The sequence below is a fragment of the Beta vulgaris genome, chromosome 2, assembly GCF_026745355.1.
Source record: "Beta vulgaris subsp. vulgaris cultivar EL10 chromosome 2, EL10.2, whole genome shotgun sequence".
In the NCBI taxonomy this organism is placed as follows: Eukaryota; Viridiplantae; Streptophyta; class Magnoliopsida; order Caryophyllales; family Amaranthaceae; genus Beta; species Beta vulgaris.
The window spans coordinates 42,407,923-42,435,764 of NC_079203.1; the positions used below are offsets into that span (position 1 = coordinate 42,407,923).

At 35.9% G+C, this 27,842-nt stretch overlaps 2 protein-coding genes across 5 annotated transcripts; both read left to right on the forward strand.

Annotated features, from left to right (window-relative positions):
* The first annotated feature begins 314 nt into the window (after positions 1–314).
* LOC104886628 (uncharacterized) lies at positions 315–14,443 on the forward strand. 3 transcript variants are annotated; one of them, XR_007271417.2, is made up of 4 exons: positions 315–536; positions 649–682; positions 5,797–5,858; positions 13,887–14,443. XR_007271417.2 is itself a non-coding variant. In XM_048639119.2 (3 exons), exons 1-3 carry the CDS (start codon positions 11,882–11,884, stop codon positions 13,910–13,912), a joined length of 459 nt encoding a protein of 152 aa, XP_048495076.1. In that variant the 5' UTR covers positions 11,701–11,881; the 3' UTR covers positions 13,913–14,443. The 3 variants fall into 3 exon arrangements, 1 of the variants encoding a protein (XP_048495076.1); XR_007271416.2 differs by having other exon boundaries at positions 320–536; positions 13,373–14,443; XM_048639119.2 differs by lacking the exons at positions 315–536; positions 649–682; positions 5,797–5,858 and adding exons at positions 11,701–11,901; positions 13,373–13,785.
* Positions 14,444–18,486: 4,043 nt separating this feature from the next.
* On the forward strand, positions 18,487–22,220 carry LOC104886630 (pyruvate kinase, cytosolic isozyme). Of its 2 annotated transcripts, none has more exons than XM_010671098.3 (4): positions 18,487–18,720; positions 18,882–19,148; positions 20,599–21,060; positions 21,193–22,220. In XM_010671098.3, the coding sequence occupies exons 2-4, from the start codon at positions 18,891–18,893 to the stop codon at positions 22,003–22,005; spliced, it is 1,533 nt and encodes a 510-aa protein (XP_010669400.1). In that variant the 5' UTR covers positions 18,487–18,720; positions 18,882–18,890; the 3' UTR covers positions 22,006–22,220. The 2 variants fall into 2 exon arrangements, with proteins under 2 accessions (XP_010669400.1, XP_010669401.1); XM_010671099.4 differs by having other exon boundaries at positions 18,885–19,148.
* The last annotated feature ends 5,622 nt before the right edge of the window (positions 22,221–27,842 follow it).

The following is a 27,842-nucleotide window of genomic DNA, read 5'->3' on the forward strand; positions in this document are numbered from 1 at the left end:
TATTATTATTATTATCATCATCATTGCTTAGTTAATAAGAATATTATTAGTATTAGTATTAATATCCTCTCAAAAAAATAGTTTTAGTATTAATATTATTATAATCATTAATATTATTAATTATTATCATTTTTAATTATTAATAATATTCAATATAGTCCAGTTCGGATTAGTTAAAACAAATTCACTTTAATTAAGTTCAGTTCAGACAATTCTTTCATTTCAGTTTAGACAAATTTATTTCAGTTCAATTCAGACTTATTCGGTGAGAAAGAACATAGCCCTTTCCCCTTTACTTCGTCCTCAATTTATATCTATGCATCTTGGTTATTTGCACGGGTATTAGCAAAACGTCACTCAAGCTGCAAACCGAGTGTGAAGAGCGGAATGGGTTCCATTGGCATTTGGCAAGTGTTTCCGTCGCGGGGAGAGGGAGAGAGAATGGGAAGCGTGGCACAAATACCAACGAGCTTTGGGCATGAACAAAGAGCTTGCCTTCACTGCAGGCTTGTCAAAACTTAAAACCCTACGATCAGGTATTATAGATTCTTTGGTATTGTGAATTGTTAATTTTAGGGTTTGATATTGCATAGAAGTATTCTCTCTGTTTCTTCTATAATGTTGTGTTTGATACATGATTGCTTGCAGTTTAGAAGCTGGGCTGATCGCTGGCTACGAATTGGTATGTTTTTGGTTGCTTTCTTGTCTTCTTGGTGTCAAAACTAATTATTTTCTTCTGAATTTTCCTTATGGTTTTCATATGTACAAGTCCTTAGCATAAAGATGATGTATTTTCATATTTTTGAATTGGTTTTAACAAAATCTAATTTAGTAGAGGTCTAGAGGATAATATGCTGAAATATTTGCCCCTTGCGCTTTATAATCCAAGTTGAAGAATGAATCACTGGATGCTCATCCATTAAGGGCCTGTTCTTTTGGACTTATTTTCAATTCATTTAGTTAATTTCAGTTCGGTTCTGTTTCTCTCAGCAGTTCGGTTTCTCTCAGCAATTCGGTTTCTCTCAGTTCAGTTACTTTCAAGTTAATTTCAGTTCGGTTGAGTTGCTCTCAGTTCAAGAGAACGGGGCCTAAGTATGCAATTGACAATGCAACTAGAGTCTACGTGATGTAATTTTGTTTCTTACCATTGCTATCTGAACTAGTGAAGTGGCGAGTTCATTTTAAAACATTAGTCACCCTCTATATTTCAATGCCTATATCTTACTTATTGATAGGTTTCCTTAGCAAATTTTCTAATGGGGTAAGGTCTTAAGTAAAATATGTTTCGAGAGAACTGTTTGATGCCAAAAACTTCTTAAATTATACTACCTCCATTTCATTTTAATCTACACCCTTTTCTTTTTGGTCTGTTTCTTTTTAATCTACACATTGTTGCTTTTTCTATTTTTGGTAACATGTCACATCTACTTTCTCGTGTTTTTCCACCCATGTAACCCACTTTTTAATATTTTAACCCACCAGTTTCTCTCTCCACCTTTTTAGTTTATCTCTCATACTTTTGCACTTTCTTCTTGATTCTTTCCCAAAGTGAAGTGTATAGATTAATTTGAAACAGAGGTAGTACTACTTTCGTTTCTAAATACATTTTACATTGGAAATTTTGCACTATTCAAATACTATCTTTGACTGCATTTCATTTTCAGTAAGCTAATATTTTAATACAAATACTATCATTATAATATATTGTTGGGTTAGTCTCAAATTATATTTTCAAAATATCAGATTTTTGTAAGCTTTACTAATTGATAAGTGGAGATATTAACGCTTGACTTAGTGCATTGGCATGTGTGAAAGTCAACATGTTGTATGTATTTAGAAATGGAGGAAGTCTAAACTAATACTAAGATATGTAGAGGATTTCAACTTCTTATATGGAAAAATTAAGGGTTGGGTCAAGTAAACCATCTTAAATGGTGAAGGTGCATACATATGAGGGGGCATGTTTGTTGTTTTGTGTTTTTGAAGGCTATATCTTGATATTCATTGGGCCTGGCTTAGGCTTGAATTAGTAATTTCACTTAAGGTTGTGTTTAGTTAGATGGATTGCATTTTCAGTGAAAAGTGGTTTTCTTAGAGGAAAACTGAATTCTAGCTATAGTTTTTGTATGGTCCACCTACAGATGTTTGTCTAGCTAATCATAATTTGCATTTTTATGAGTCTAGCTAGCTATCTCTCTTTACTTGAAAGTGGATATAGCTCAGGGTATGCCACTTGGGACAAATAATGGTGCTTTAAGATCTACTCAATTATATAGCTCGTCTTCCTAATATAGAGGCTTAAGCTTAACTAGGTGGCTCTGAAATGAGTGGTTACTTTGTGCCCTCCAATAAGTTGTGGTTTATTACTTGTGCTCCTACATTGTGAAATCTTGGAAGACTATTGCTACATTACTTTCGACAAATGTATTTCTAGATCTCGCGGCTTTTAAAAAGTATGTATAGGGTGGTGGTTCTTCACATGTCATCTACTTCATTTCTTTTCTCTCTTCCTTTGTTCTCCTTTCCGCTTTGTCGTTCTGTGCTTTTTTAAGTTGGGCCTACACCCTTTAGTGTATATCGTAGGAATTTCATTTGTTTTTTTTCCCTACAACTGAGAAGCGGAGACTTTGTTAGGTATGAGGAATATGTATGTGAAAAACTAGGTGCACGCTTGTGTGAGGTTAGGTAAGAGTAAGATTAAGTTCAACTCGAGTGGTAGATTATGGGGGTTGGATTTTTGTGGAATTGTGACTGTCCCTAAGAATACAGGGCGGTACTCACTACTCAGAAAGGTAGTTGACCAGTCCGTGAATAGTGGCGAGGGTTTTCGTGATTGTTATCTAATAAATTTCCAAAGGTGTGTCTCTCTGTTTGCTTATTGATATTAGAGTGGTGTTGGTTCAAATATCTAGGTTGGAGAGAAATAATTGACGAGGAGGCAGTGGCTAGGAGACAAAAGAGTTTGTAGCTGTTGTAATCATTGTGACCAACAGTGGACTCTGCCGGTATTTCATGGATCATGAAGAACATTTAGGGTTTAGGAATGACCAGTGGTATACGCTTGAGGTATGAGAACTGTCATGTGGAGTCGTGAGGATGTGGTGCATTCGGTGTTACGTGAGGTAACTATGAGATAGTAGATGAAACCCATCATGTGACGGTGCATGAAACATGGCTAGAAGTATGTGTTACGGGAGCCTTGAACAATGCAATTTGAGGGTCTAGAAATATTTTCCAATAACATCTTTTCTGATATGGGAGAAAATTCTTGTGATTCGTGCAACTCATGGTAATTTTATAGTTTAGAGGAATAACGAGCAATTTTTACCTAAGAGGCTAAGAGGGATGTTGATGCCTTTTTTTATTGAGGCGGGGCCCGTAAGTGTTAGGCAGTCTTTTTGCAAACAATAATATAGAATATACATGCTTGAGGGCTGAGGCGCAAAGCCTAGTTTTAAAATTGATTTATATTCTCGATGAACTATAATTTCTGCTCTTACACTGACAGCCTACTGTGGAGAAGTTCTGTTCATATGATTTTGCAAAAATGTAATGGGTCGTCTGCAAGTTCACTTCTAAAAGGTGTGCAAAATGGAATGTTTGACAGTTTGAGCTTGGAGAAATCTGCCCATTAGTTAGATGATCCCACAGACTCAAGAGGATGTTGAGGGAGGTGGTATTACTATCTAGTGGAGACTCAATGTAATTATTGGCTTGTCGGCGTGGCTCTTGGCTGAAAAGAAGTATTTATGCATGCAGCCTTATAAGTCAATAGGTTTTATCCATTCAGTATGGGAAGTTTTGGTATAGTCTGGTAAAAAGATGGAATAGATGACTAGAAAGATTGACTTTGATATATTAAAGGTGAGCAGGACCTTCTTAAGACAGCCTCTTTACTAGATTTTGAAGTCATGATATTGTTGGAAAACACTACTTTCATTAGGATTTCTTCTCTTCTTATAGTTTCTTGCTCTTCTTTATTTTATTTTTTTAGCCGGAGAACATGATTGCCTTTTGTTTCCGTCCTATTTTTGTACACTGGCGACTGGTGAGATCTGGTAGTTTGATGAAAATTCAGTCGTGCATTATGTTTATTACTTTGGGTTATGCACTACTAAGTGGAGCCTATAGTTGTATAACTTATGGTCTAGGCTAAGATGGTACTCATCTTGCAGAGGTCCTTCTAGGCTCTAGCAGTCTTGTTTTTATGTAAAATAGGCTCATTAACTTTTTACAAAGCTAACTCCAGAACTGATTAATAAGCTGCTTGTTGTGCCCTCTTCGCCCCGTATAGAATGCATCATTTTCTTTTTGGGATGTCCCCAAAATAATGCTTCATTTCTTTTTTGGGTCGTAAGTCCAATTACTTCACTCTCAGTCTCAGATAATCTTGTGGTCCCACCATTTCACTTTTTCACCAGCTCTACTCAACCAAATACTAACTATTGTGCCAAATCCTCATGGAGCATATTTTAAGGGACAAAGGGATTGTGTGCCGGGCTTCATACTTGCCGTATTACCTTCTCCTTCAAAGTCTTAAGGTTCTTAATGAACAACTATGCAAGGATCCATAGGGGGGGGGGAGGAAGTATTCACATAGTGGTCAGTTTTGCTTTCTTTCTTCTTGTTGGTGTATCTGAATATGTGGTCCACACAAGATGACAATATGTTAGGACAAAATATGATTTGCATTATGTGTTCCACACTATGTGCCATAGAAATAGCTACATTTTTAAATAGAAGAACTGAGACTCATCAATCCTTTGAGGGAGTTGCAAGGCCTCCCAGAGTGGGTAAAGCTGTTCATTCTAGTTTCTTGCAAGGCTAAGCTGAGAAAATATCATTGGTTTTACAATCTGTTGCTTGGATCCAAGTCATCCGACAAATAATCATACAGGCATCCGCCCCCATTTTTTTTCCGGTGAAAAGAGACTTTTTTTTTTTGCGCTAACTTTGCTCCATATCATCTGAATGTGCTATACATATCAAAAATTGCTTTTGTGATGACTATTGATACACTATATTAATATAGTAATACATCCAGCTGATTTGGGTATAAGTAGTTAAAATATCAAAACAATGTGTTTAGCCACGTCTTTTAATCTCCAAAAACTGTTGGTGCTTGTGTTTCCTGTTCACTTTATGCAGCTTTATGTTGGATTAGTTTGCTCTTTAGTTTCACTGATATCAATCTACATTTATTTGTCCTTTTTCGCATGTTGACGTATCATATGATCTATTATGGGGAAGTATTCTCTTTCGTTACGGATTATTACTAAGGTTATAATGATAGGGGCCTGAGGTGACCTGCCACGGCCATATATTTTAACACGTAATGTCTGTAATTTTGTTCTTTCCAGTGTCGTTGATGGCAGTTATGTGTTGGATTATGCTTGTTCTATGGTTTTTCATGTTCCATGTAACTTGGAGTTGTTTCAAACTTTAATGTATGGTGACCTAGCATATGATCTACTGTGGGCATCAATCCCTTCTATCATGGATACTAATCGCAATGCCTATTATTATGGGTATAATGTGACATGCCTGAATCTGAGTTACTTTTTTTTTTAGTCTTCTTAAGCTTTTCATAGTTTCTCATGAATGTCTTGCTAGCTACTTAAAAAGAATTTAATTACAACTCCGGATAAGCACTTCATGCTGTCATCTTTGACATTGTTAAATTGATGCGTCTTTGTTTGGATGTGTATACATCATTTTGTTCTGTTATTCCAGATAGTATCCGAATGGCTAAAGGTGTGGATTAAGATATGACAACTTGTTATTCTACTTTTGCAGGCAGATTTGTTCCCTGCTGCTACACTCTTGCTGTGTCGGAGACACTTCCAGAGCAATTCCAGGTGCATTTTGATGGTTGCATCTTGTAATCATGCCCTTTTATAATAACCACCTTAGCTTCTTGGGATACCGGTTTACTGTTGGCTTTTTCTCTTGAATGCATATGATTTTAGTCAAATTTTCCGTGTTTGAAGTGCTTTTCAATGAGTATGCAGCTTTTTTAATTTTCTGAAGATTATGCAATGTGCACGTTCGACTCTTAAAAGGGAATGAATAGCGAATGTGCAATATATTAATTAATGCATATGATTTGAAAATGTTTTAAATGTTAGAAAATGGAAATTAGAATGCTCCTATTTTCTTAATCCACTTTTACATTCTTTTAGGTTGAGTATTTATATTTTGATCTCTTATGGTTCTCACTTTTGAGAACTCGACGTTTTCTTATTCCTTGTTTACAAACGGTGAAGACCAGTTATCACTGTTTGTATCCTTTCAGAAGAAAATCTATTTCATCTATCGTCTAGTACTTATGAATTAGTTCCCTCTTGTGTGACCTTTAGCTTTCCGTGGTGGTTCTAATGTGATACACTTTAGCACTTAAGATCATTTCAAGGACTTTAACTTTGTTAAAGATTGTTGTTACGGACCTAAACTTTTATTTATTTATCATGAAGGACTTGAAAACTATAATTCGTTAATTATCTGGTTATAAAACCTTTGGAAATAATGGACTAATTTCTCTAGCTCCCCTTTTCCATTAACTTAAACTTTCGGGTTCATTGGAGATTAAAGGAGAGTGAGCTTCATGATAAGATATTGTAATAGACTAGCCTAGGGGAGCAAGGGTATTTTAGTAATATACTCTAGTTAATATGTTAGCTTGGGAAATAAAGCAAGTATACTATAAATAGAGGATATTAGAGAGGGAAGAAATCATCAAGAAAATATTGGAGAAGTTTATTTAGAGGTTAGTTTGGGAGTGTGACCAAGTAACTCGAAAACTTGGCAATTTATCCTTTTATTTTCTGTAATTTGCATTTCCATCAAGCAAATATCATCCTCTTCTTCCTTAATTCTACTGTCCAAGTATTCATTTTATTACAAATGGTATCATAGCAGTACTATTCTGGGGTATTGGGGAGCTGTTGATTTTCGAGATTGAAAAAAAAAAAGATTATGCAATGTAGTTTGTCAGAAAAAGTGTTGCACAACAAGTGCACATATGGATCAAAGAAGAGTTTGCTCACATCACAAGCAAACGAGATCGAGGTATTTTGGACCCCGAGGAGGAGCAGAGAATCCGGCAAGATTTACGACTTTCGGAGTTTGATGGAAGAAATTATGATAACTGGATTGAGGATTTGGAGGATTTCTTCCATTTCCAATTAAGTGAGGAAGCTAAGTTAAAAGCTGCCGTCATAGGTCTTCACAAAGACGCATTGGGATGGTTCGAATCGGAAAATCGGCGACTGCGATTCTATGATTGGCAGGAGCTGAAGGACCAGGTTATGCGCCACATTGGTTTTTCGTAGGTGGTTTCGGGGCAGACACAACAAACTCCAACAAGATTCAACAGCATGGGTAGTGGATGCTTGGTACAACCAGAAGAAAACCAAGATCTAGAGAAAAATGGTGGTGGTAGTTACCCAACCTTTGTTACTCGTCAAGGGAAATGGTGGGATTAGATGAAGGGGTGATTGTCATTCCAAATCATTGTGGAGATGGTGGCTCGCGTGGTGATTTTGGTGGTGGCCCCAGAATTCCAAAGGGTGGTGGTCTCCATGTTTTTGAAGGTAAGAAACCGAGAGGGAATGCGGTTGTGCAACAGTTCACCTCAAGAAATGTTCGAGATGGGGGGTGCAAACGGCAGTGGGTCCGGTGATGGCCCATGTTTGTAGATGTCCTTGCAATGGGGACGGGTCTAAGGGTGTGATAATCTCTTTACCGTCGGAGGTGGGTGAGAGACAAGGTGACTTTTCTGGAGGTTTTATCGGCGGTGGTCTGAGTCGGATTTGTTGGTGGAGGAGCGAGTGGATGTTACAACCTCAAATGTGAACCGAAGAAAGGAGAATTTGATCGAGGTGGTTCTGGAAATAGCGGATCTAGTGGTGGTCCTGGTTTCTTCGCCGCAGCAAGGCATGGTGGTGGAAGACGAAGGTGGCTCTTCCATGGAACTGTCAAGAAGGTTCTAAACCCAAAAAAAGAGAGAGTGAAAGATAAGTGTGTTGCGAAGATTTGATGAGTCACCAACTACAAAAAATATCATTAAGGGCAGTTTTGGAATTACACAAAAGTTTGGTATAGCAAATACACCTACACGTGCTTGTGGGAAAACATATGACAGAAGAATATTCAAATTGTGTCTCACCTCCAATGCTGACTTAATAAATGAGGATGGACTCACAAAGCAAGAATTTGGGCCTACTCACTTTTATCTTAACATCTTGGACTTAAAGCCCAAAATAGGCTCAACTGAAATGGGCATCATTTTTCTATGTGGTTTCCTCCATTGTTGTGATAAGAGAAGGCCCATGTTTGACTTTTGTAACTTTATACCCCATTTGATTCCCCAATCTTCTAAAACCTACTACCCCATCCATCTTACGACCCAACCCATTCAGCCCACTATTAAACTCAATCACCTCAACCAACCCATGACTAAATCCAGTCCATCTTTCAAAAGTCCCTTCCAACTTTTCCAACCAAATCTATCCTACCTTTCCAACCCATCACTTTTTAATCCCAACTTTCATAATCAACCCATTATTGTTCCCGCCCATTTCATGTACAAAACCATCCCAGACTCTTCACAACAACACTTTTGTCTCATTACTCGAAAATTCATCACAACTACAAGGCATAATCAACGAGCAGCTTCAACATGAAGTGCATAACACAAGTTTTGAGAGTGAAGAAGAGTTAGACAATGCCCATCATTATGTTATAGGACAATAGAAATGCACTTCTCAAAAGCTAGCTCAAGAGGAGGAGAGGCCATTGTCCTATATAAACCACATACCAACCTCCCATACGGTCGATGTGGGATCCTTTTCTGGGATCAGTCCATAACATTCGTCCCCCCATAAGGACCAACGTCCTCATTGGTCACGGATGGTTGGTTCCAGGCCTCCACTCCGAGGTTTTGCTCTGATACCATTTGTTATAGGTTTGTTATAGGACAATAGGAATGCACATCCCAAAAGCTAGGTCAAGAGGAGGAGATCCCATTGTCCTATATAAACCACACACCAACCTCCCATATGGTCGATGTGGGATCCTTTCCCTGGGATCAGTCCATAACACATTGCCGATGCCGAGAAGATGTAGATGATTACAAACCAGCTTGAGGACAAGATGGATGTTTGGATGGCCGGTATTGTAATAGACTAGCCTAGGGGAACAAGAATATTTTAGTAATATAATCTAGTTAATATGTTAGCTTGGGAAATAAAGCAAGTAAACTATAAATAGAGGAGATTAGGGAGGGAAGAAGTCATGAAGAAAATATTGGAGTTTATTTTAGAGGTTAGTTTTGGGAGTGTGACCAAGTCATTCGAAAACTTGGCAATTTATCTTTTTATTTTCTGTAATTTGCATTTCCATCAAGCAAATCACCATCTTCTTCCTTAATTCAACTGTCCAAGTATTCGGTTTTTATTACAAAACTTGGCAATTTATCCTTTTTATTTTATGTAATTTGCATTTCCATCAATCAAATATCATCATTTTCTTCCTTAATTCTACTGTCCAAGTATTCAACTTATTAGAGATATCACCATGGAGATTTTAAGGGACGGAAGAATGGAGGAAAAAGGAAATAAAGAGACATAGGATGAAGGAGAAAAAGATGCAACAAAGTATGGCCAATCCCTCCATATCTGGTGGTGTTTAAAACAGCAGGAGGTGATATTCTTGGGACTCTGAAAAGAGATAATGGTGAAGGGGACGACCTTACTTGACTTCCCTTTCGTCTGATATTTGAGACTATCAGAATTTTTTTACCTTCCACACTAGTTGTTGGATAATTAAAATTCCTATCCCCTAATTAAGTGGGGGTGGTGAAAGGGGGGGGGGGGCAAGAGCTGGGCATATTTTATTCATGGTTATTAATGTTTCTCGGTAATTAATTTTCTAGATGCTCTTTTACCATCTTTTATGACAAGTAATGTCATCTCTTTATAAAATAGAACCTCACTTTTAAAGTACCTGCAATACTTAGTTTTCACTTGCGATAGTACAACTTTGACCATAATATCTTTAGTTATTTTATAGTAAAATTATGAAGTACTAATTTAATAAGGTTTACTCGTGCTATTCTCTTTCTACCCACTTTTACTTTATTCCTAATGTGGGAAACCTTTTTTTTTTCCTACTTTACCCCACATGCAACACTTTCTCCTTATTTCTCCTACTCAAACCTCATATGGAACACTCTCACTTTTCATTTTTTCTTACACAAATCCCAGATGCCACACTTTCTCTCCTGCCCACTTTTGCTTTTGATGCTACAGTAAATAGATAGAACAAAAAAGAACAAAGGTAGTAATGCCTTCTTTGTTAAAAAAAATTATAGTACAACAATATGGTCAAAGTAAGTATTTGAATAATGTAGTTACATAATCCGAAACGGAGGAAGTACAACTTTTAACAATGTACTCACCGAATAATAACTTCTTTTGGTATGCTTTTAGACGAGGTTTGTTTTAAGCCATATTATTCTTTTTCTTGTTCTCTTTACTTGTTATCATCTTCTCTTATTGTGACAATCATATTTTTATGTAAGAAATGTAGGTTATGTTTTGGATACAACCTCTTTGGAAGGGGTCAAGATCTATGTAGCATGAGTACTTCTTTTAGGTCACGCACTCGTACCCGTACTCTTGCTCGATACGATACGTGTCCTCTGTGGGTACGCATACCCATTCCTAAAATTTCAAAATCTTGTCGTTTTCCGTCCCTGTACCGGAATTTGAACCCGTTCCCGTATCTGTGCAACATAGGTCAAGATTATATGTTTCATTTCGTGTCTTAGTTTGTGTTCCACACTTGCCTTTCTTTTAAGTAAACCACCTCACTAATATAAACTTAATTATGTTAAAATATTCTAAATGTTAGGTAGCAAGATAAGTTATAAGGTATACTTGATTAAGCACTATATGTGACACTGCTTTGAGATCATATGTCCCATATAGTGTCTTGTCTTGTATCTCACTCTCTTCCAAGGTTGCCACCTCATCAATCTGTAATCAACTACATTGAATAATTTGTGTAGTCGGTGAGGTAGCAAGATAATAAGTATTTGGGACACTAGATGTTACACGATAGAGACACAAGACCTCTATTGCTCTCCTAGTGGGATAAGATTATCATTACTAGCTCTGAGTATACGCCTTTTTACAAGCCCTAATATGTGGTATGTGTCAAGGCATAAAATCAATATGTGTGACCTAATTTAACTTCATTTAGTTCTTAGGAAATAGATTGGGTATATGCATTTTTAGTAAGGAAATTTGACAAAAGAACCACCCTGGGGTTTTTATTGCCAAAAGCCCAAAACCACCCGTGACTAAGTTAATTGAAATATACCACACTTGAGTGTTCTTCCATCCATTCAGAGCCCATCGAAAGTTTCCATCTACATTCTTTTGGGCTGTTTTGTTTTGTACCGAGGAAAATCAATTTTAATCAAGAAACGCAATGAAGGGTGAACACATCAAGAAATGTGTCCTCTAAAGGTGTGTGGTTCTCAAATCGTAAATGAAGGGATTGGATCATCACCAATTTCTCTCTTCCATAGCCATATCTATTCATCCCATGCATTCAGAATCTATGCCATCACTCACAACATATATATTGCCACCATTATCCCCCCCCCCCTCTCATTTCTCCACAGAGCACTGACATTGTGATTGCCATAATTTTGGCTCTGCCATGGAATTCAACCAATGCAAGTTTTAAATTGTCGAGGAAAGCCTGAGTTCCACTTAGAATCATCAAATTGGCCTTTGGTGGGCTGATTCAACCCGCAAAGACTCCAAAATTAGAGTCTTGGAGGTCAAATACCACCCAATGACCACAATCCATGGTCATGTTAAACCTCCGGTAAGTTAAAGAGTCTAGATCTACTCCCTCTTTCTCTCTGGTATATATGCGGTCTCTCAAGTGTTATGTTGGTTTGTAGCTCTTGGTTGGATGGGGCGAATTGAACATGACAGTCTCACTCAGAGTACTGGTGGTCTGAAGTTTGGGAGGTGGTTAGATGGTGGAAGAGTGGTGATTGTGAATAGTAAAGGGCATTCTAAGAGGGGTTGTTGTAGTGCAGGAGGCAATGGTGGGGGTGGAATTCGTAAGTGGGTTAGCAGAGGTTTAGGTGGTGGGTTCGTGTTAGGATGGTTGTGCTTTGGGATAGGTTAGGCAGGGGCCAAAATTATAATTATAGTGCTGGGTCGATTTTGGAACATGCATGGGTTATGGTGATGGTCTGAGGTGGCTGGTTGGTGGTAATTGATGGTGTCACCATGGGCATTGTTTGGTGTCGCCGATAGCGTATCAGCCTATCAGGTGATGGTGTTGAATGTTGATGGTGTTGTAGCCATGTACTGTGGACGGTGTGGTGAGGTTGTGGAGGACCTTAATATGTATACTAATGAACCCCTAATAGGACTTGGAACTGAATTTTTCTTAAGAAACCCAGCTCTCTTTCTTCCTTCAGTTTCCCCCCTTCCCCTCTCCCAGCTACCACCCCTCTCCCAGCCACTAGCCACTGCGCCACTTGGCTATTTTCCCTCCTAGCTAGCACCGCTCTCCTTATATGTCAAGGCATTGCTGGGCTCTTGAACTCGGCCTTGTCTGTTGCACTCTCTCTATTGCTATTGCTGCTTTCCCTTCTCCTTTTGTTGCCATCGCGCCAATTGCAAAATTAAGCTTTTCTGCTGGAAAACAATGCCAAAAATAGAATACAACAAATTTTGTTGGATGCAAAAAGCAAATATTTAGGTTCTTCTTGCAACTTGTATATCCAGGATATATTTAGTTTTATTATGTCAAGTGTGCTATCGTATAGGTAATTGTGGGTTGCCTTTTGAAGTGAGGGTACATTGGATTCGAAGCAAAAGTGAGGACACAGTGGGGGAGGTTTGGGGTGAAGGGTTGGAAGAGGGAGAGCTGGGAGAAGCAATGGTTGCGGGGTTGAAGCTGGAGCTGTTTGGGTGAAAGGGTAGCTAATATGATTATGGTGGTTGACTTTTATTAATGTACGATTTTGGATGGTGACCCTTAAAGGTAGCTGTAAGTAGATGAAAGGTTGCTTAAGGGAGGGAAAGAAGATAGCAGTAAAACCTGTGATCCCATCCTGCCTATTGTTCATTTGGCTTGTTCTGTACTTCCTAATTCAAGGATATATAACATTTTACTGCGCTGAATATTGCTGTTACTGAGGGATGATAATGCATTATGGATCCTGTTTTAACTGTTTCTGTCTAAGGAATGTGCATTCCCAGTCCTTGTGCTTATCCTACGTCTCAATGTAATATGTTGAAGGGGGAAACTAAAGCTTTTTTTTGTTCTTATGCAGGCTATTTGTGAGGATGAGCGTGTTGAGTATGTACCTCCAAAGCGCTGGTAATATTTTAGGTTGTAGGTTTGTAGGTTCGTTGATAGTTGTCGGTGATGATGATGGTGCATGGGCGGTTGTACACAAGCTAACACTTAGTTACAGACTCCATCTTTTAACTAATGTGTGGAGAAACTATAACATTCTAATCAATCTTACTCGTTTTGAAGGTAGACATTGTGTTGTTGTAGGCTATTATACCAACTACCAAGTCTTCGAGAAAGTTCGGTTTTCGAGTCATCTTCTCTTTGGAAAAATTAACAAGAACGGTTCCAACTATCCGTGTCTTGCCGTTATAGGTCCTAGTTCCCAATATGGAATATCCCACAACAGATCCAACTTCATCACCCATTTGACACACGTGGTCCTAGTTGGTCTGTAACTGGTTGAAGCTTTAAAAACCTTTTTATTCCTTTTCTTTGTTCCATTTAATTCACGCCATTGAATATCACATCTTTGTAATTAATGGAAACAGGTAACAACATTGAGAAGGGGAAGTAGTATATGGGTGGTGGTGGTGCGGTAACGGAAGCAGAATATGGCCGGAGCAACTGTGGTGGGGTAAACAGCCACATAAACTAAAAACGGAGGAAAGAAGAATATAAAGAAGAAGATGAAGAGAGGAGCTACAGGCCAAGTATTCTCAAACCATGTTCTCTTATCATAACCACTAATCAGACTCCCATCTATATTCGCAAGGATTGACAAAATTATTACTTGTTTACTTTTTACCAATTTGTCTTCAGCCCCATGGAAATCCAAAATACCACGTTTTTTTTTTTGCACTGTGGTGGTGGCGTGGTGCACGCGAGATGCAAGGCTAAAATAACAATTAATCAATTATGCAGTTTGTACTCTTTCAATAGTCCTCATCCCATCAAAGCCTTCCTTTTAGTATTTGGTGTAGATAATATGTTATACACTTTGTAACTTCTAGATGTAAAGGTTTGAATTTTACCAAAACTTTTGAAATGGGATCGGTAGGCACTAAAACTCTAAAATAAAATATTTAAATTAATTAAATTTATTGTAGATTGTAATATATTGGGCTAGTTCATATCACGAGTCAAAGTAAAATGGTTAAAATGACCAAGTAAAAAGACTTTCAAGTCGTAAAATGAGTGTAAGCTTACAAATACTTAGCCCACGAAGGGGTCTTTGTCTCTTATATATAGAAATCCTCTCTTTCAATTTAAATGATTAGAAACTCATTTCTCAAGAGCTCATAAAATTCTATTGAAGATACTATTTGAAAGAAGCAAACAAGCAATCCAATTGAAATTCAAGGTTTTGTTAGTCCTTATTAAAATACGCTCATACGAAACCATCAAAACTCAAGTTGAGGATGACGAAACGTTACCCTAAACTCAAACTCAGGTTAATGTTCACAAAACGTCACCCTACACTTAAATCCAGCTCGACATCAACATGTGTCACTCTACAGTTTAGAATCAGATGATTAGTTTATTATTTATTGTAAATTATTTATGGACTTTGAAAGGCTTTCTATGAAGACAGAAGGCTTCATTGTCTTGTATTAGTTGATCAAGTTATTTTTTATTTTTTCGATCAATAATTCATTGTTTATTCGTGATCAAGTTATTTTTTAATTTTTCAAATCATAAGCCATTTTTTATTCATTGTAATGACAACTGTTTTTATAATGAGTTTCTCACAATAAAACAAGTTTTTGGCATGAGAGAAGAGCATCCGAAAGATAAATTGCATGTGTTTGAAATATAATTATAATTATAAGTGAAATATAATTATACTGCTATTAAGACCATGATTTATTTCCTACCTTATTATGTGTGATTGAATGATAATATTTTTTTTGGCAATAATTGATCAACCATATTTCACCTTGAGTCTTATATAAGATTTTGATACCATTGCATAAATTCACATTTCTTTCAAACCTCAAACTTTCGCTCTTTCACAAACGAACCCTAAGCAACAGAGTAAGAAAATAGAAATAAAAATCAAATCAGTAGCAACCCACTGTAGGTTGCAACGTACGACGGAGACGAGAGATAAAATAGATCAACACTCAACGATAGCACAGACACATAAGCAAGGCATAAGCTAAAGAAACGAAGCAAAAAAACACCAATAGGGGGCTTAGAGGTGGTAAAAATGGACACGACCCATCGACCCTACACAAAATTAGCGAGTTTGGGTCAAGTTTTTTTAAACCCGTATAAGTAAGCGAATTAGTTGGTTTGAAATAATTCAAATATGTTTCATAAATAAATAAGATTTATTTTTTGCTTGTTCAATTTGGTTATTTAGGTAGGATATTAATATATAAGATGTTGGTTAAGAAACATATGACGTACATTTTCTCTGGTTTATTTACATATGCATGCTTGATAAATGGGTCAATAAACGGGTTGTTTTAGGTTTGAGTGTTGTGACCCATTTAATAAACATGTCTGGTAAAAGTCGAGGGTGTTCAACCCGTTTACCATTGGACTCAACATGAAGTTGACCCAACACGATTTGTTTACTAGCTCTAAGTGTGCTATCCATGTTTCTTCTTGGTCGAAAATATCAAATGAAGATCAGCCACGAAGAAATTTGGTTGCACACCACGAAACTAATAATAACTATGAATAGAGGAGAGAAATTGTAGATGAGATCGGGATTATATATAATATTTGCTAATAACAACTAGGAATAAAAACTAAGTGGTCTTGACATAGTGGTTGTTCATTTTGTCCCTTAATCAATTGGTCGGGGGTTCGGAATGGAAAGAGATTCTTGGTTAGCCCTTTATCCTTCAGCGGAGCACCCGGGGCGAGGGGATTAGTCAATGCTATCGACGGTGGATACCTTGGTTGTTCACCAACAAAAAAAACAACAACTAGAAATAGAGGAGAGAATTGTAGATGAGATTGGGCCAAACAACATCTACAATAACTATTAAAGAAAAACAACATATACAATAAAACAAGACTAAATCAATTTCATCTTCAATGAAATTACAATGAACCAGATCTAGTATTGTGGCGCAGGTCCTTTGTATTTGTTGTCTCAAGCAGCTATTACCGTCTATCATCTTGACAAAGTTTGGAGAAGAACATTATTGATCTAACCATGTTGACCGCATCTGAGCTTCCAATACCTTCATGTTGATAATCTTGAATTTCAACCAATAAGAACAACTTTTCATATCTATAAACAAACATACTAGACTTACAACTCCCATAGGGGATAAGGAGACCTTCACAACAGAGAAAATTAAACTTCTCATATGCACGATAATTTCTCATAAAGAGAGACTAACTTATTCTACAAAATAAAAGGGCAAATTAGAAACTGAAAACAAGAAGGAAAATGGGCTTACTATAGATGAAGTTATCCATGGCAGCCATTACCTAATGAAGAGAAAGGGAAAAGAAAGGGTGGCTAGAGAGAAACAATAGGTTTAGTTTTTTTTTTTCTCAACCCATACCTAACAATTATAAGTTAATTGTTATCTAATGTTTGAATAGGCTAAGTTTATAAATTGAAATTATAAGCGAGGTAAGTATTATTTCAATTGTTATTTGCTCCATGCTTTCCTATCTGTTTTTCTATTTTAACATTTATTTCTCTCTTAAAAACTTGTAAATAAGAAGATCAAATAGGTTAATTGGTGATTGTCAAACATAAATGCCAAGTAATAACCCTGAATTTTTAGCTGTCAATTGAAACAATTTAGTTAAGAAATTTTTTGGCTGACAAATTAGAAGAATGATTTTGCGATAATAACAAAAGAATAGATTGGTGTATCATTTAGAAATAGAATTTCAAGTGGCATCATAGTGTAATTTTTTTCTACCACACAACGATACGAGACGATCACAAGAGTATGCAAACTAAAAGAGAAAGTCTATAATAAAAAAAGAATATTGTATATCCCCTTCAAATTATTTATTCAAATTACTTATTTGGAATTATACAAATTATTTGAATAGGCGGTCTAATTTTAACATAACATTAGACGAACCAAAAACTGAATTTTGTCTAACAAGTCCATTTCATTTCGCTCTAATCCAACACTATCTTAGTCATCCTTTCTCTTCTCATTCCTTTTTTTTTCTTGATTATCGAACTACAACAGATAATTTCGAAAAAAATAACTCGGTAATTTTACTGAACGAATTAAACTAGTCACTGAATGGATTGAAGAATGTCATTACTAAATATATTAAACTGGTCATAAAATAGATTAAGGTCATCTCTTGATTAAACCAGTCACTATATTAAAAAAAAGTGTTATGTATTCATGTTAATATTGGGTTGGGGTGTACTGGGCCGTACCTAATTTTAAGTTAAAAATAGACGATCTCTTACAAGACCAACGGTTGAAATTATTAGCCTTTTAATCAAAATCTATAAAAATATATTAAAAGACGTGCGAAAGAAAGCCTATTGCAAGGTATCGAACACATGACCTTTGGAATAAAAATTAAGAGCTTAACCATCAATACACTACTCCCGCAGGAGATTAGTCCACTCGCCAAAGGCGGTGGGAAACTCCTCGTAGTAGGACCAAAAAATACACTACGAATTTGTTGTCTAATGTTTCAAACAAAATATGATAAAGTCTTGTAATAATTATACTTAACTAAAAGACTCAAACAAGTATATACATCTATAACGCACTTATTCTGTAATTTACAAGAGAATATTGCTGTCATACTCTCTTACCACAATTCCTTTTAAGGTATTGTTTTCACACTCAAACCATTCAATTTTTTTTACGACGTGAATTTTTCAATTTTTTAATTGACAAAAAGTTATGAAAAGTAGCAAAATAAATTATAAAATTTAAAAATAATAACATATTTATTTATTATAACTGATCGGATTCCTGAAACATCTCCCAGGAAAAAAAAAAAACTAGTTTTTCTTTTTAAAACATAAGTTGTGCAGTTCATATTAGGAATTTATTTCATGACAATTGTACATCATGAAAAGATTATGATTTTAATAATAAGAAAAAAAAAAAGAGGACAAGACTTGGAAGAGGGGAAAACAATCAAAACATGTTATATTGTATAAGATCCAACTTTTCCCTATGCAAATCTCAAAGAAAGGAAATATACTCCAAAACATAAGAAAAAGAAAATAAAAATAAAAATGATAAAACGGGTGTAGGTTGTGGAGGAAAAGTATATACCACTGCTGTTCGTTTTGTTCCATTCCACTCATAAAGTAGAGAGTCGTCGGCCTCGTTCTTCCCCATTTTTTCAGCCCACCGATTTCTTCTCAAATTCCAGTTGCGCTTTTTCTAGGGTTTTTGAGCTTTTCGATTTCTGGTAACGGATTAATTCCTCTCTCTTCTCTTTTATTCTCTATTAATATCATCTCTCATTGACTGATTTTATTAGATTGGTATTTTTTACCTCAACTTATATATAATCATCTAGATTTGTGTAGATCTGTGGTTTAATTAAATTTGTTGTTGTTGTTTTTGAAGAAGTGTAAAATGGCGAACATAGACATAGAAGGAATCCTGAAGGAGCAACCGAATGATGGAAGAATTCCAAAGACGAAGATCGTTTGTACACTAGGGCCGGCTTCGAGGTCGGTTGTTATGCTAGAGAAGTTGTTGAGAGCGGGGATGAATGTTGCCCGATTTAACTTCTCTCATGGTACACATGAGTATCATCAAGAAACTCTTGACAATCTTAAGATTGCTATGCACAATACTCAGATCTTGTGTGCTCTCATGCTTGATACCAAGGTCTTTTCTTTTTACTCTTTTATGTTTTCAAATTATGCGAACTCTAATTACTTACAAGTTATGCAATTGTCTAGATGATGAGTTTATTTTGGTTCCAGGGTCAAGTTATGCAATCCAAATTATAATGTTTATAGCATGGATTTCAATTTGCATACTGTGGAAACCTTTACCCTTATTGGGATCCTTAGCATCCTATCTAAAGTTATATGTGGGTTTGTGATTAGTACCTGTAAAAACAACTTGCAACATAAGGTGTTTCCATTTGTTGCCACATATGTTGCGGGGTTGCGTTCGTCTTTCAAAATTTGGCTTCGGAGACCTTGTGACTTGTATCTGTTGCTCCATTGCCTGAACCAGGGTTTATATTTACATCATGATCATTCAAATGAAACCACCAGTTTCTTAGACTCTATTTTCTTGGATATCTTATAAGACTTGTATCAGCTGTAAGATAGAGAGTGATGGTAGGATTATGTTACATCTTCAAGATACAATTTTGATTCATTGAGGTTTGTTGTAGCTTCTCAATCCTCATTTGGAGAAGGACCCTTCTACAGCTCACCCTGGACCTTTTTTTTGGAGTTTACCCCCCTTAAGAGGTGCCAGAACTAGGGTTCCTTGAAACAAGTTGAATTACGAATGTTCCTCTGTACTACATTTTTTGGAAAGGGAAGCTGAGCATTTTTTTGGGACATTGTAACTCTATTGTTTTGAAGTGAAGTTTTGAGACACTGTCATACACGAAGATCATCAATGGATCAAGTGATTATGGTGGATTTCTTTTCTGAAATTAGGATTTTTTGTTCAAAACCACCTAGACTTTTCATGTTTTTAGAAACTCCCACCTTAATGAATTTTTTTTATAAATTTCCACCTATCATTTCCAATTTTATTATAAACTCCCACCACTTAACGATTTTTGTTAATTTTTTTAACAAAACCGTTAAGTAGACCTCACATATGCATTTTATTATTAATTTACGTTGAAATCGAAGTCAATTTCATCAATTTAAGGGCAAAATCTCAACAATTTTGGAACGAATTATAACTATTTGTAGAGACTTGCAACTATTTCAAGTTCGATTTTGTTAAAAAAATGTATATGAGGGACCCACTTAACGGTTTTATTAATGGAAGTTAACAAAAATCGTTAAGTGGTGGGAGTTTTTAATAAAATTGAAAATGGTAGGTGGAAATTTATAAAAAAAATTCATTAAGGTGGGAGTTTCTAAAAACGTGAAAAGTCTAGGTGGTAAGATGCGATTTATCCCTGAAATTATGTTGCATACATTTTAAGATTATCTGGATACTTCCTCTTCACATAATGTTCTTTGCCATATGTTAGTATGATTGGCATGCTTGGTTATACAGATATTTGTTTATTTATTCTGCATCAATTTATTGACACATGTCTAAGTAAATAATTAGTTGAGAGTTTGTCTTATTGCAGGGACCTGAAATTCGTACTGGGTTTTTGAAGGATGATAAGCCCGTCCAACTCACAGAGGGACAAGAAATTACTGTAAGCACTGATTACACCATCAAGGGAGACACAGAGATGATCTCTATGAGCTATAAAAAGTTGGCTGTGGATCTAAAACCAGGAAATACTATCTTGTGTGCTGATGGTACTATTAGTCTCACTGTTCTGTCTTGTGATTCTGCTGCTGGAACAGTGAGGTGTCGTTGTGAGAACACTGCCATATTGGGTGAGAGGAAAAATGTGAACCTTCCTGGTGTCGTTGTTGATTTGCCAACCCTGACAGAGAAGGATATGGAAGACATATTGCAGTGGGGTATACCCAACAACATTGATATGATTGCTCTGTCTTTTGTTCGGAAGGGCTCTGATCTTGTTCATGTCCGAAAGGTCCTCGGTCCCCATGCCAAACATATACAGTTGATGTCGAAGGTAAGTGAAGAGCCTTTATGATAGTTTGGGTCTTTGATCCAGTTTTGAGCCTGTGTATTATATCTATCTACTTCGAGAGCTTACATTTCTTTTTACTTTTTTAATCCTTTTGGTATCTATGATTATGTTCAGGTTGAGAACCAGGAGGGTGTGATAAACTTTGATGAGATTTTACGGGAGACTGATTCATTTATGGTTGCACGTGGTGATCTGGGAATGGAGATTCCAGTTGAGAAAATTTTCTTGGCGCAGAAGATGATGATTTACAAGTGTAATCTTGCTGGCAAACCAGTGGTAACTGCAACTCAGATGCTTGAATCCATGATTAAATCTCCGAGGCCGACCCGTGCTGAAGCCACTGATGTGGCCAATGCTGTCCTTGATGGAACTGATTGTGTGATGCTTAGTGGTGAGAGTGCTGCTGGGGCGTACCCAGAGCTTGCTGTCAAGATCATGGCTCGTATATGTATTGAGGCTGAATCATCCCTTGATTACGCGGCTATCTTCAAAGAGATGATAAGGGCTACTCCCTTGCCTATGAGCCCACTGGAGAGTCTTGCATCTTCAGCTGTCCGTACTGCTAATAAGGCCCAGGCAAAGCTTATTGTTGTAATGACTCGGGGCGGGACTACTGCTAAATTGGTTGCCAAGTATAGGCCAGCTGTACCAATTCTCTCTGTAGTTGTCCCTGTCTTGACAACTGATTCTTTTGACTGGACTTGCAGTGACGAGACCCCAGCGAGGCATAGTCTTGTGTACAGGGGTTTGATCCCTCTATTAGCTGAGGGGTCTGCCAAGGCTACTGATTCCGAGTCTACAGAGGTTATTCTTGAGGCTGCCTTGAAGAAAGCAACAGAAAGGGGCCTGTGTAAGCCTGGTGATGCTATTGTGGCACTTCATCGTATTGGTGCTGCTTCGGTCATCAAAATTTGCCTTGTGAAGTGATTGGTTAGACAAACTCTAGTCTGTGATAATTGGCCCATTGAGTGGATTGGGCTCACAATGGTGGTATGTCACCTTATTTTGATAATGCTTTAATCTATGTAATATTTTGGCCAAATTATATTTGGAGCACTATTAGTTCTTATCTTTATGGTTTATGGATTAGTGTTTTGCATCTCTAAAGCTAGAAATAAAACCAAGGACATATTTCAGGCGCCTGTTCTTTGCCCCTCGGATTTCTTGCTGCATATGTTTCTGCATATTGTTCAGTTTGCAGGTTCCGGGACTAGATATTAGATTTCTTGGTGATGTGGTCAGTGCTTATGAGCTTTTTGGAATGAAATTTCTTATGATTTTGTATTTCAGTACCCAACTCCCTCGTGTATAGTCCTTTACCTGCTCATCATTTTGTGTTATACGAATTGCTAGTTTGTCACTGTTATCTTGTTCACAAGTTCAAGTTCTTGTGTCAGTTACATAACACATTTATAGATCAGTAGAATATGTGAGTTATCAGATAAAAAGAGTAAACAAAGGTGAATCATAGCATATGAATATTTGATATTTTGATTGTGGTGCCCGTGCGTCTGTTAAGGTTTAAAATTAGAATTAGAATTAGAATTAGGAACATGATAGATTGATATTATACTATGGGGAATCGGGGGACCATTGTAAATTGATATTGTGTTTTTGGGGCTCTTACAGTATGCCACGCTTCATGCCAGTTCCGAAAAGGATATGTTGCTCAATAATGTTGCACGCGGGCGGCGTGCACTTTCAAGAATTCTCTTGCTTTGCCATTTCTACCACATAAGAAAGGAATACATGGATACAGGAGTGGGTTGGATTTCGGGCGGGCTCACCCAGACCTAGACCCGTAAAATTTGATTCGGACCTAGAGCCGTCCTAGAGGCTAGATTCATAGCATCTAAAAAATTTTGGCTCTTTACCCAGATCAATGGGTCTGGCGGTTTATGCGTCCAAAATGGATCTTAAGCTTATTACGCGTTTTTTATTATATTTTAAACTCGCGTTTCTTTCACACCCTTTTTTTTAGTTATCAAAATGATAAAATATTTAAATAATAGTCTAATACTTCTACAAAATGTTCTAAATTAAAACATTTACGACAAGTTGACTTGAGACCTTGTCGGAATAGATAAAATGAGAAGTTTAGGTCTCGAAGACTTGACGTATGCCTGCTTGAAAAACTAAAATTCATATTTTAGGATAAAAGTAAAAACTTTTATTGCTCTTCATATACATTGGAAAATAATACAAAAAACTACCTTTTATAACCATGTTTTTTCAAAAAATTACCTTCTAAAAATTTTCTTTCAAAATACTACCTTGTATAATATATTCCTTTAAATATACTACCATGTTACGTTTATATTTAATACTATTCTATTATAATCACTCTAGATGTTGTTGCTGATGAAGTAGCGAGAAAAAAAGAGAGAACAATAGGGGAGTAAAGAATAGCAATTTACGGTGACTCAATTATTACTGATTAAACTCCATTTATGGTAAAATGATGTATATTGAAAAAATTTTGTTATATAAGGTAGTTTTCTAAAAGAATTTTTTTTAAAAAGAAATAAAATAAATTATAAAAGATCATTTTATGTAGATTTCCCTATATCTTACTTTTTTTTTTACCTCCAGATTCAATCCAAACCCTTAAAATGGGTCTGAATTGCATCTTGGGTCCATGTCATTAATAGGAAGAGAGTGAGCCCCATCCTGAAATGAAAAATAAATTATTTGTGCATCCGAGTGCGCCTACAAAAATACGTAAAACGAAGCCATAAAGGCAGACCTCAGGTCTCTTATGTTTGTGAGTTTGTCCCACTTTAATTCCGTGTTCTAAAATTTATAGAAGAGCTTCACTCATCCCTCATGTTATCTTTCTAAAACCCAAAAATCGTTCGTGGAAGTTGGGACATTCAAAGTTCAAATGCATGCATACATTTATGTTTGGAGGCTGTCAAAAACTTGCTCACAAGTCACAACTAGGGGCCCGGGGTGTAAGTTCGTTTACGATTTGCTTTTGAGACAAAATCAAACCAAACTGAACTAAATTCAATTTTAACATTTCAAGTCCAAAACCGAATTTGATATCAAACCAAACCGAAATTAGAGAACTAAAACCGAACCTAACCAAACAAATTGAAATTTCATTTTGTTCCAAAATCTAACCGAAATCACATAATTGAGAATTAAAATTTTGTGATGTTGGGACACCTGGCCAAGCCTAATAAATATCATAAAACACTTCCTCAAGGCCTAGACTCTAAATCCCAAGAGGGTCCACCAACTTTTCATGAGCAAACAGCTTTACCTTAAAAAGGTGACAACTTTCCTAGGTGTTGGGATGTCCTCAAAAGGGTTCCCTGTCTAGGGGATTCCCAACTCTATAAATACCAATAGTCTCATCAATGAACATGTATTAAATTTTCACCTAATTAAACTAGAACATCTCTCTCTAGACTTGCTTACTTTCTCTCTCTAACCCATCACTGACTTGAGCGTCGGAGGGGATTTTTCGAGAACACCCCAGGCCAGTTTTTCCTTGTTTTGCAGGATTGACAGTGACCAGACTCCTAGGCCATTTATGATTACCTAATGCAGTTTATTCGTTCCTAGAAGAGAGGATAAAGTTCATCTGAAATTACTAAATTCATATTTAATTGCATACCTAGTTTATTTGTAAAAAAATTTTAATAGTATTAATAAGTAACAGCTTAGGTGGTATAGAAGCATATTTTTCCATATGAATTGTATTCATATATCGCTACTGATTATTACCAAGTGAGGTCATGAGGTGGAATTCCTACCAAGTGAGGGGCACTTGGAGGAGAATTTACCTTACAACTCCCCCTCCTTCCAAGTGTTTGGGTCCCTAGATTGGGCCTTGTGTAAGAGAGCCTAAATGTTATTCATTTTACCAAAAAATAAAATAAAATTATCGCTACTAATTAGTGATTAACATCTACTATTTTTTTTTCTTTTAACATTTTGGCTTCATTGTTAGTCGAATTGCTGTTTTTGTTTGCCTTGTTTGGTTCTCACTGTGACGCATGACGGCATGAGCATGCAAACAGTACAAGAGAACACATCATATCATATGGACAATGCTACATCTATTCGGTGGGTAGTTAACCCACTAGAAATAGAGCATTAAAAAACTATTACAACTGATGAGTTGGATTCCACTATTTATTTATTTCTATTAGTAGTGGGTTGTTGACCCACTGGGTAGATAAAGTTTTTTCCCATATTATAAGCTATAATCAAGTCCACATTCCGCATTCCACAGTCTAGTCCACAGTAGGTGCTTTCTTTCTTTGACTAACTAAAAAATGTCAACACATCTTAATATTCTTTGATAATGCTTTATTAATATTTCATCCGTTTTCTTTTGTTCAGATTATAAGCTATAATCAAGTCCACATTCCACAGTCCAGTCCACAGTAGGTGCTTTCTTTCTTTGACTAACTAAAAAATGTCGTCAACTCCGTTCAAAAAAAAAAAAAATGTCCTCAACACATCTAAATATTCTTTGATAATGCTTTATTAATATTTCATCCGTTTTCTTTTGTCGTTCCTATTTGGAATCGGAGAAGAAATGAATGCAACTCAAAAAATAAGCCAAATTCCGTTATTTTAAATAAAATTAAATTAACTAAAAATAAAGATTCTTGTCCTTTTGAGTTATTTTATGTTACACAACGAATGATACAAAAAGTTTGAGAAGAAAAAGAGTCAAGTAACTACAAACTGGCGTGAACACATTTGTTGCTCCTTGAGTTACTCTATATTAGACAACCAATTAGGCAAAAGTTTGATGGGGTAAAAGGTAAAAAATGATTACTAAATAGTCTGAACACATTTATTACAACATAAAACTAATGGAAAATTTAATTCATAGATTATATTATTCATGGAAAGTGTTGTATAATATGAGCACTATAAGAGGGGGGGTGAATTATAGTGAGAGAATAAGCACTACTTTTTGCGGAATTAAAAGTAAACTTGGGAACAAACAATGGGAACACGAGAGATTTTACGAGGAAAAACTTCCTAGGCCTAGTAGGAAGAAACAACCTCGACCACAAGGGATTTTAAACAACTTTCCACTATAATAGGCCAAAACAACTTTGATTACAACCTATTTCTTTTCTCTCGATTCTCAACTTAAGTCACTCAACTCAAGTTCCCAACGACAGTTCCCAACAACTGACGTTTTCTCTCAAACTTCACTCGAAGTTTCTTTCTCTTTCTCTTGCTTCACTCAAAGCTTTCTCACACTTACAAGAGTTCACTCAACCCTTTTTCTCAAAAATACACTTTGTAAAACAATGGAAGAGTAATAAAAACTCGATTAATGTAAGTATGAATTCTCTTAAGGAAAGGCACTGACACTTTAGATAACTTAAGACAAATTAACTAAGTCAGACACCCTTTGGTGTGACTAATAAAAGTCAGACACATTTGGTGTATAATAAAGTCAGACACAATTTTTCTCAAATGAATTAGGCGCCTATTTATAGACCTTTAAGACAAGACATGATTTCCACTAACTTAGACCATTATCACATGTTCTCCATGATTTCAATTAATTAATTAAATTAAATTATTTATTCAAGTCATGTCATCATCCACTAATCCATTACTTCATTCATAGAAGCAGTAACAAAGTACGTGGTTTTGCAAACTTGGAGAATAATTAATCTTATTTAATTAATTAAATACTTGGAGGATAATTAACTTAGGCCACTAAATCCACTAACTCCATAAACATGTAGCAGTAAATCATTTAGGCGTGTAAGCTAGAATTTAGGAAATAAATAAATAAAAATCCTTTAGCTAGTTTTTAGGAAAAAAATCTTTTTCAAAATCTTTTATAAAAACCGGAAAACAGTTTTGTTTTTCAAAAAATCCGAAACATTTTGAAAACCGGAAATAATATATTTTCGAAAACTAAATCTTTTAAATAAAATATAAAAGATAAAATATATATTTTAAAAAGATAAGATTTGAAAATCAGTTATTTTAAAATCAGAAAATCTATTTAAAATCTTTTCCTAACAAACTTAAACTAACTTCCTAAAATTATGGATCTTAGTCAAATTATCCCTAAAAACTCTAACAACTATATTGGGCACACAATTATCTTAGGCGCACAATATTAGTCACTTAGAAGTTCCTAAATTAGTTTTAAAGTCTTGTTCCATAAGCCTTGTTTCCTATAGTGCCATCTTGTTCCTTTCATGGGAACAGAACCAAGTTCCTTTGAGAATTCACCACGAACTTAATAAAGCTATTACTCAACCTTAACAAGAAGATTAATAAATACCCTAATGTATTCTAATCTTCATTCCATGCTTGATTCTTCATTTCTCGAACATCTTTACTTCGATCTTGATTAATTCTCCGCTTTAATCTTCAATCAAGTATTCTCTTAGCTCGAGCATGAATTACCTTGCAACAACATAAATAAAATATACTATGTCTTTTGTGGTTAGGTCATCTTCAAAAACTCAAGGGTCAACAGAAAGATTCGTAATAGTAACAACATATTAAAATTTTCCAATTGAAAATATGAAAACAACAAAAGAAAACGGAGGAAGTAGTATTTATAATAACGTAATTATGTTAGATAAACGTTGGTCGCAATATAATAACATCATCTAAAACAATAGTTGGCATACTTTGTTCTTTTATAATTGAAATGTCTTGACTTTTACTACATCCGTTTCTTTTTAATAGTTACATTTACCCTTATCACGCATGTCGCTGAACTACTTGAACTTTCATTTCTCTAATTTTGTATT

Excerpts from the sequence above, each read along its gene's own strand:
- LOC104886630 (XM_010671098.3), top strand. The coding sequence starts at position 18,891 with ATGGCGAACATAGACATAGAAGGAATCCTGAAGGAGCAACCGAATGAT. Across the intron at positions 19,149-20,598 it reads CTCTCATGCTTGATACCAAG|GGACCTGAAATTCGTACTGG; the intron begins GTCTTTTCTTTT and ends GTCTTATTGCAG. Across the intron at positions 21,061-21,192 it reads ATATACAGTTGATGTCGAAG|GTTGAGAACCAGGAGGGTGT; the intron begins GTAAGTGAAGAG and ends GATTATGTTCAG.
- LOC104886628 (XM_048639119.2), top strand. The coding sequence starts at position 11,882 with ATGGTCATGTTAAACCTCCG. Across the intron at positions 11,902-13,372 it reads ATGGTCATGTTAAACCTCCG|GCTATTTGTGAGGATGAGCG; the intron begins GTAAGTTAAAGA and ends GTTCTTATGCAG. Across the intron at positions 13,786-13,886 it reads GACACACGTGGTCCTAGTTG|GTAACAACATTGAGAAGGGG; the intron begins GTCTGTAACTGG and ends TAATGGAAACAG.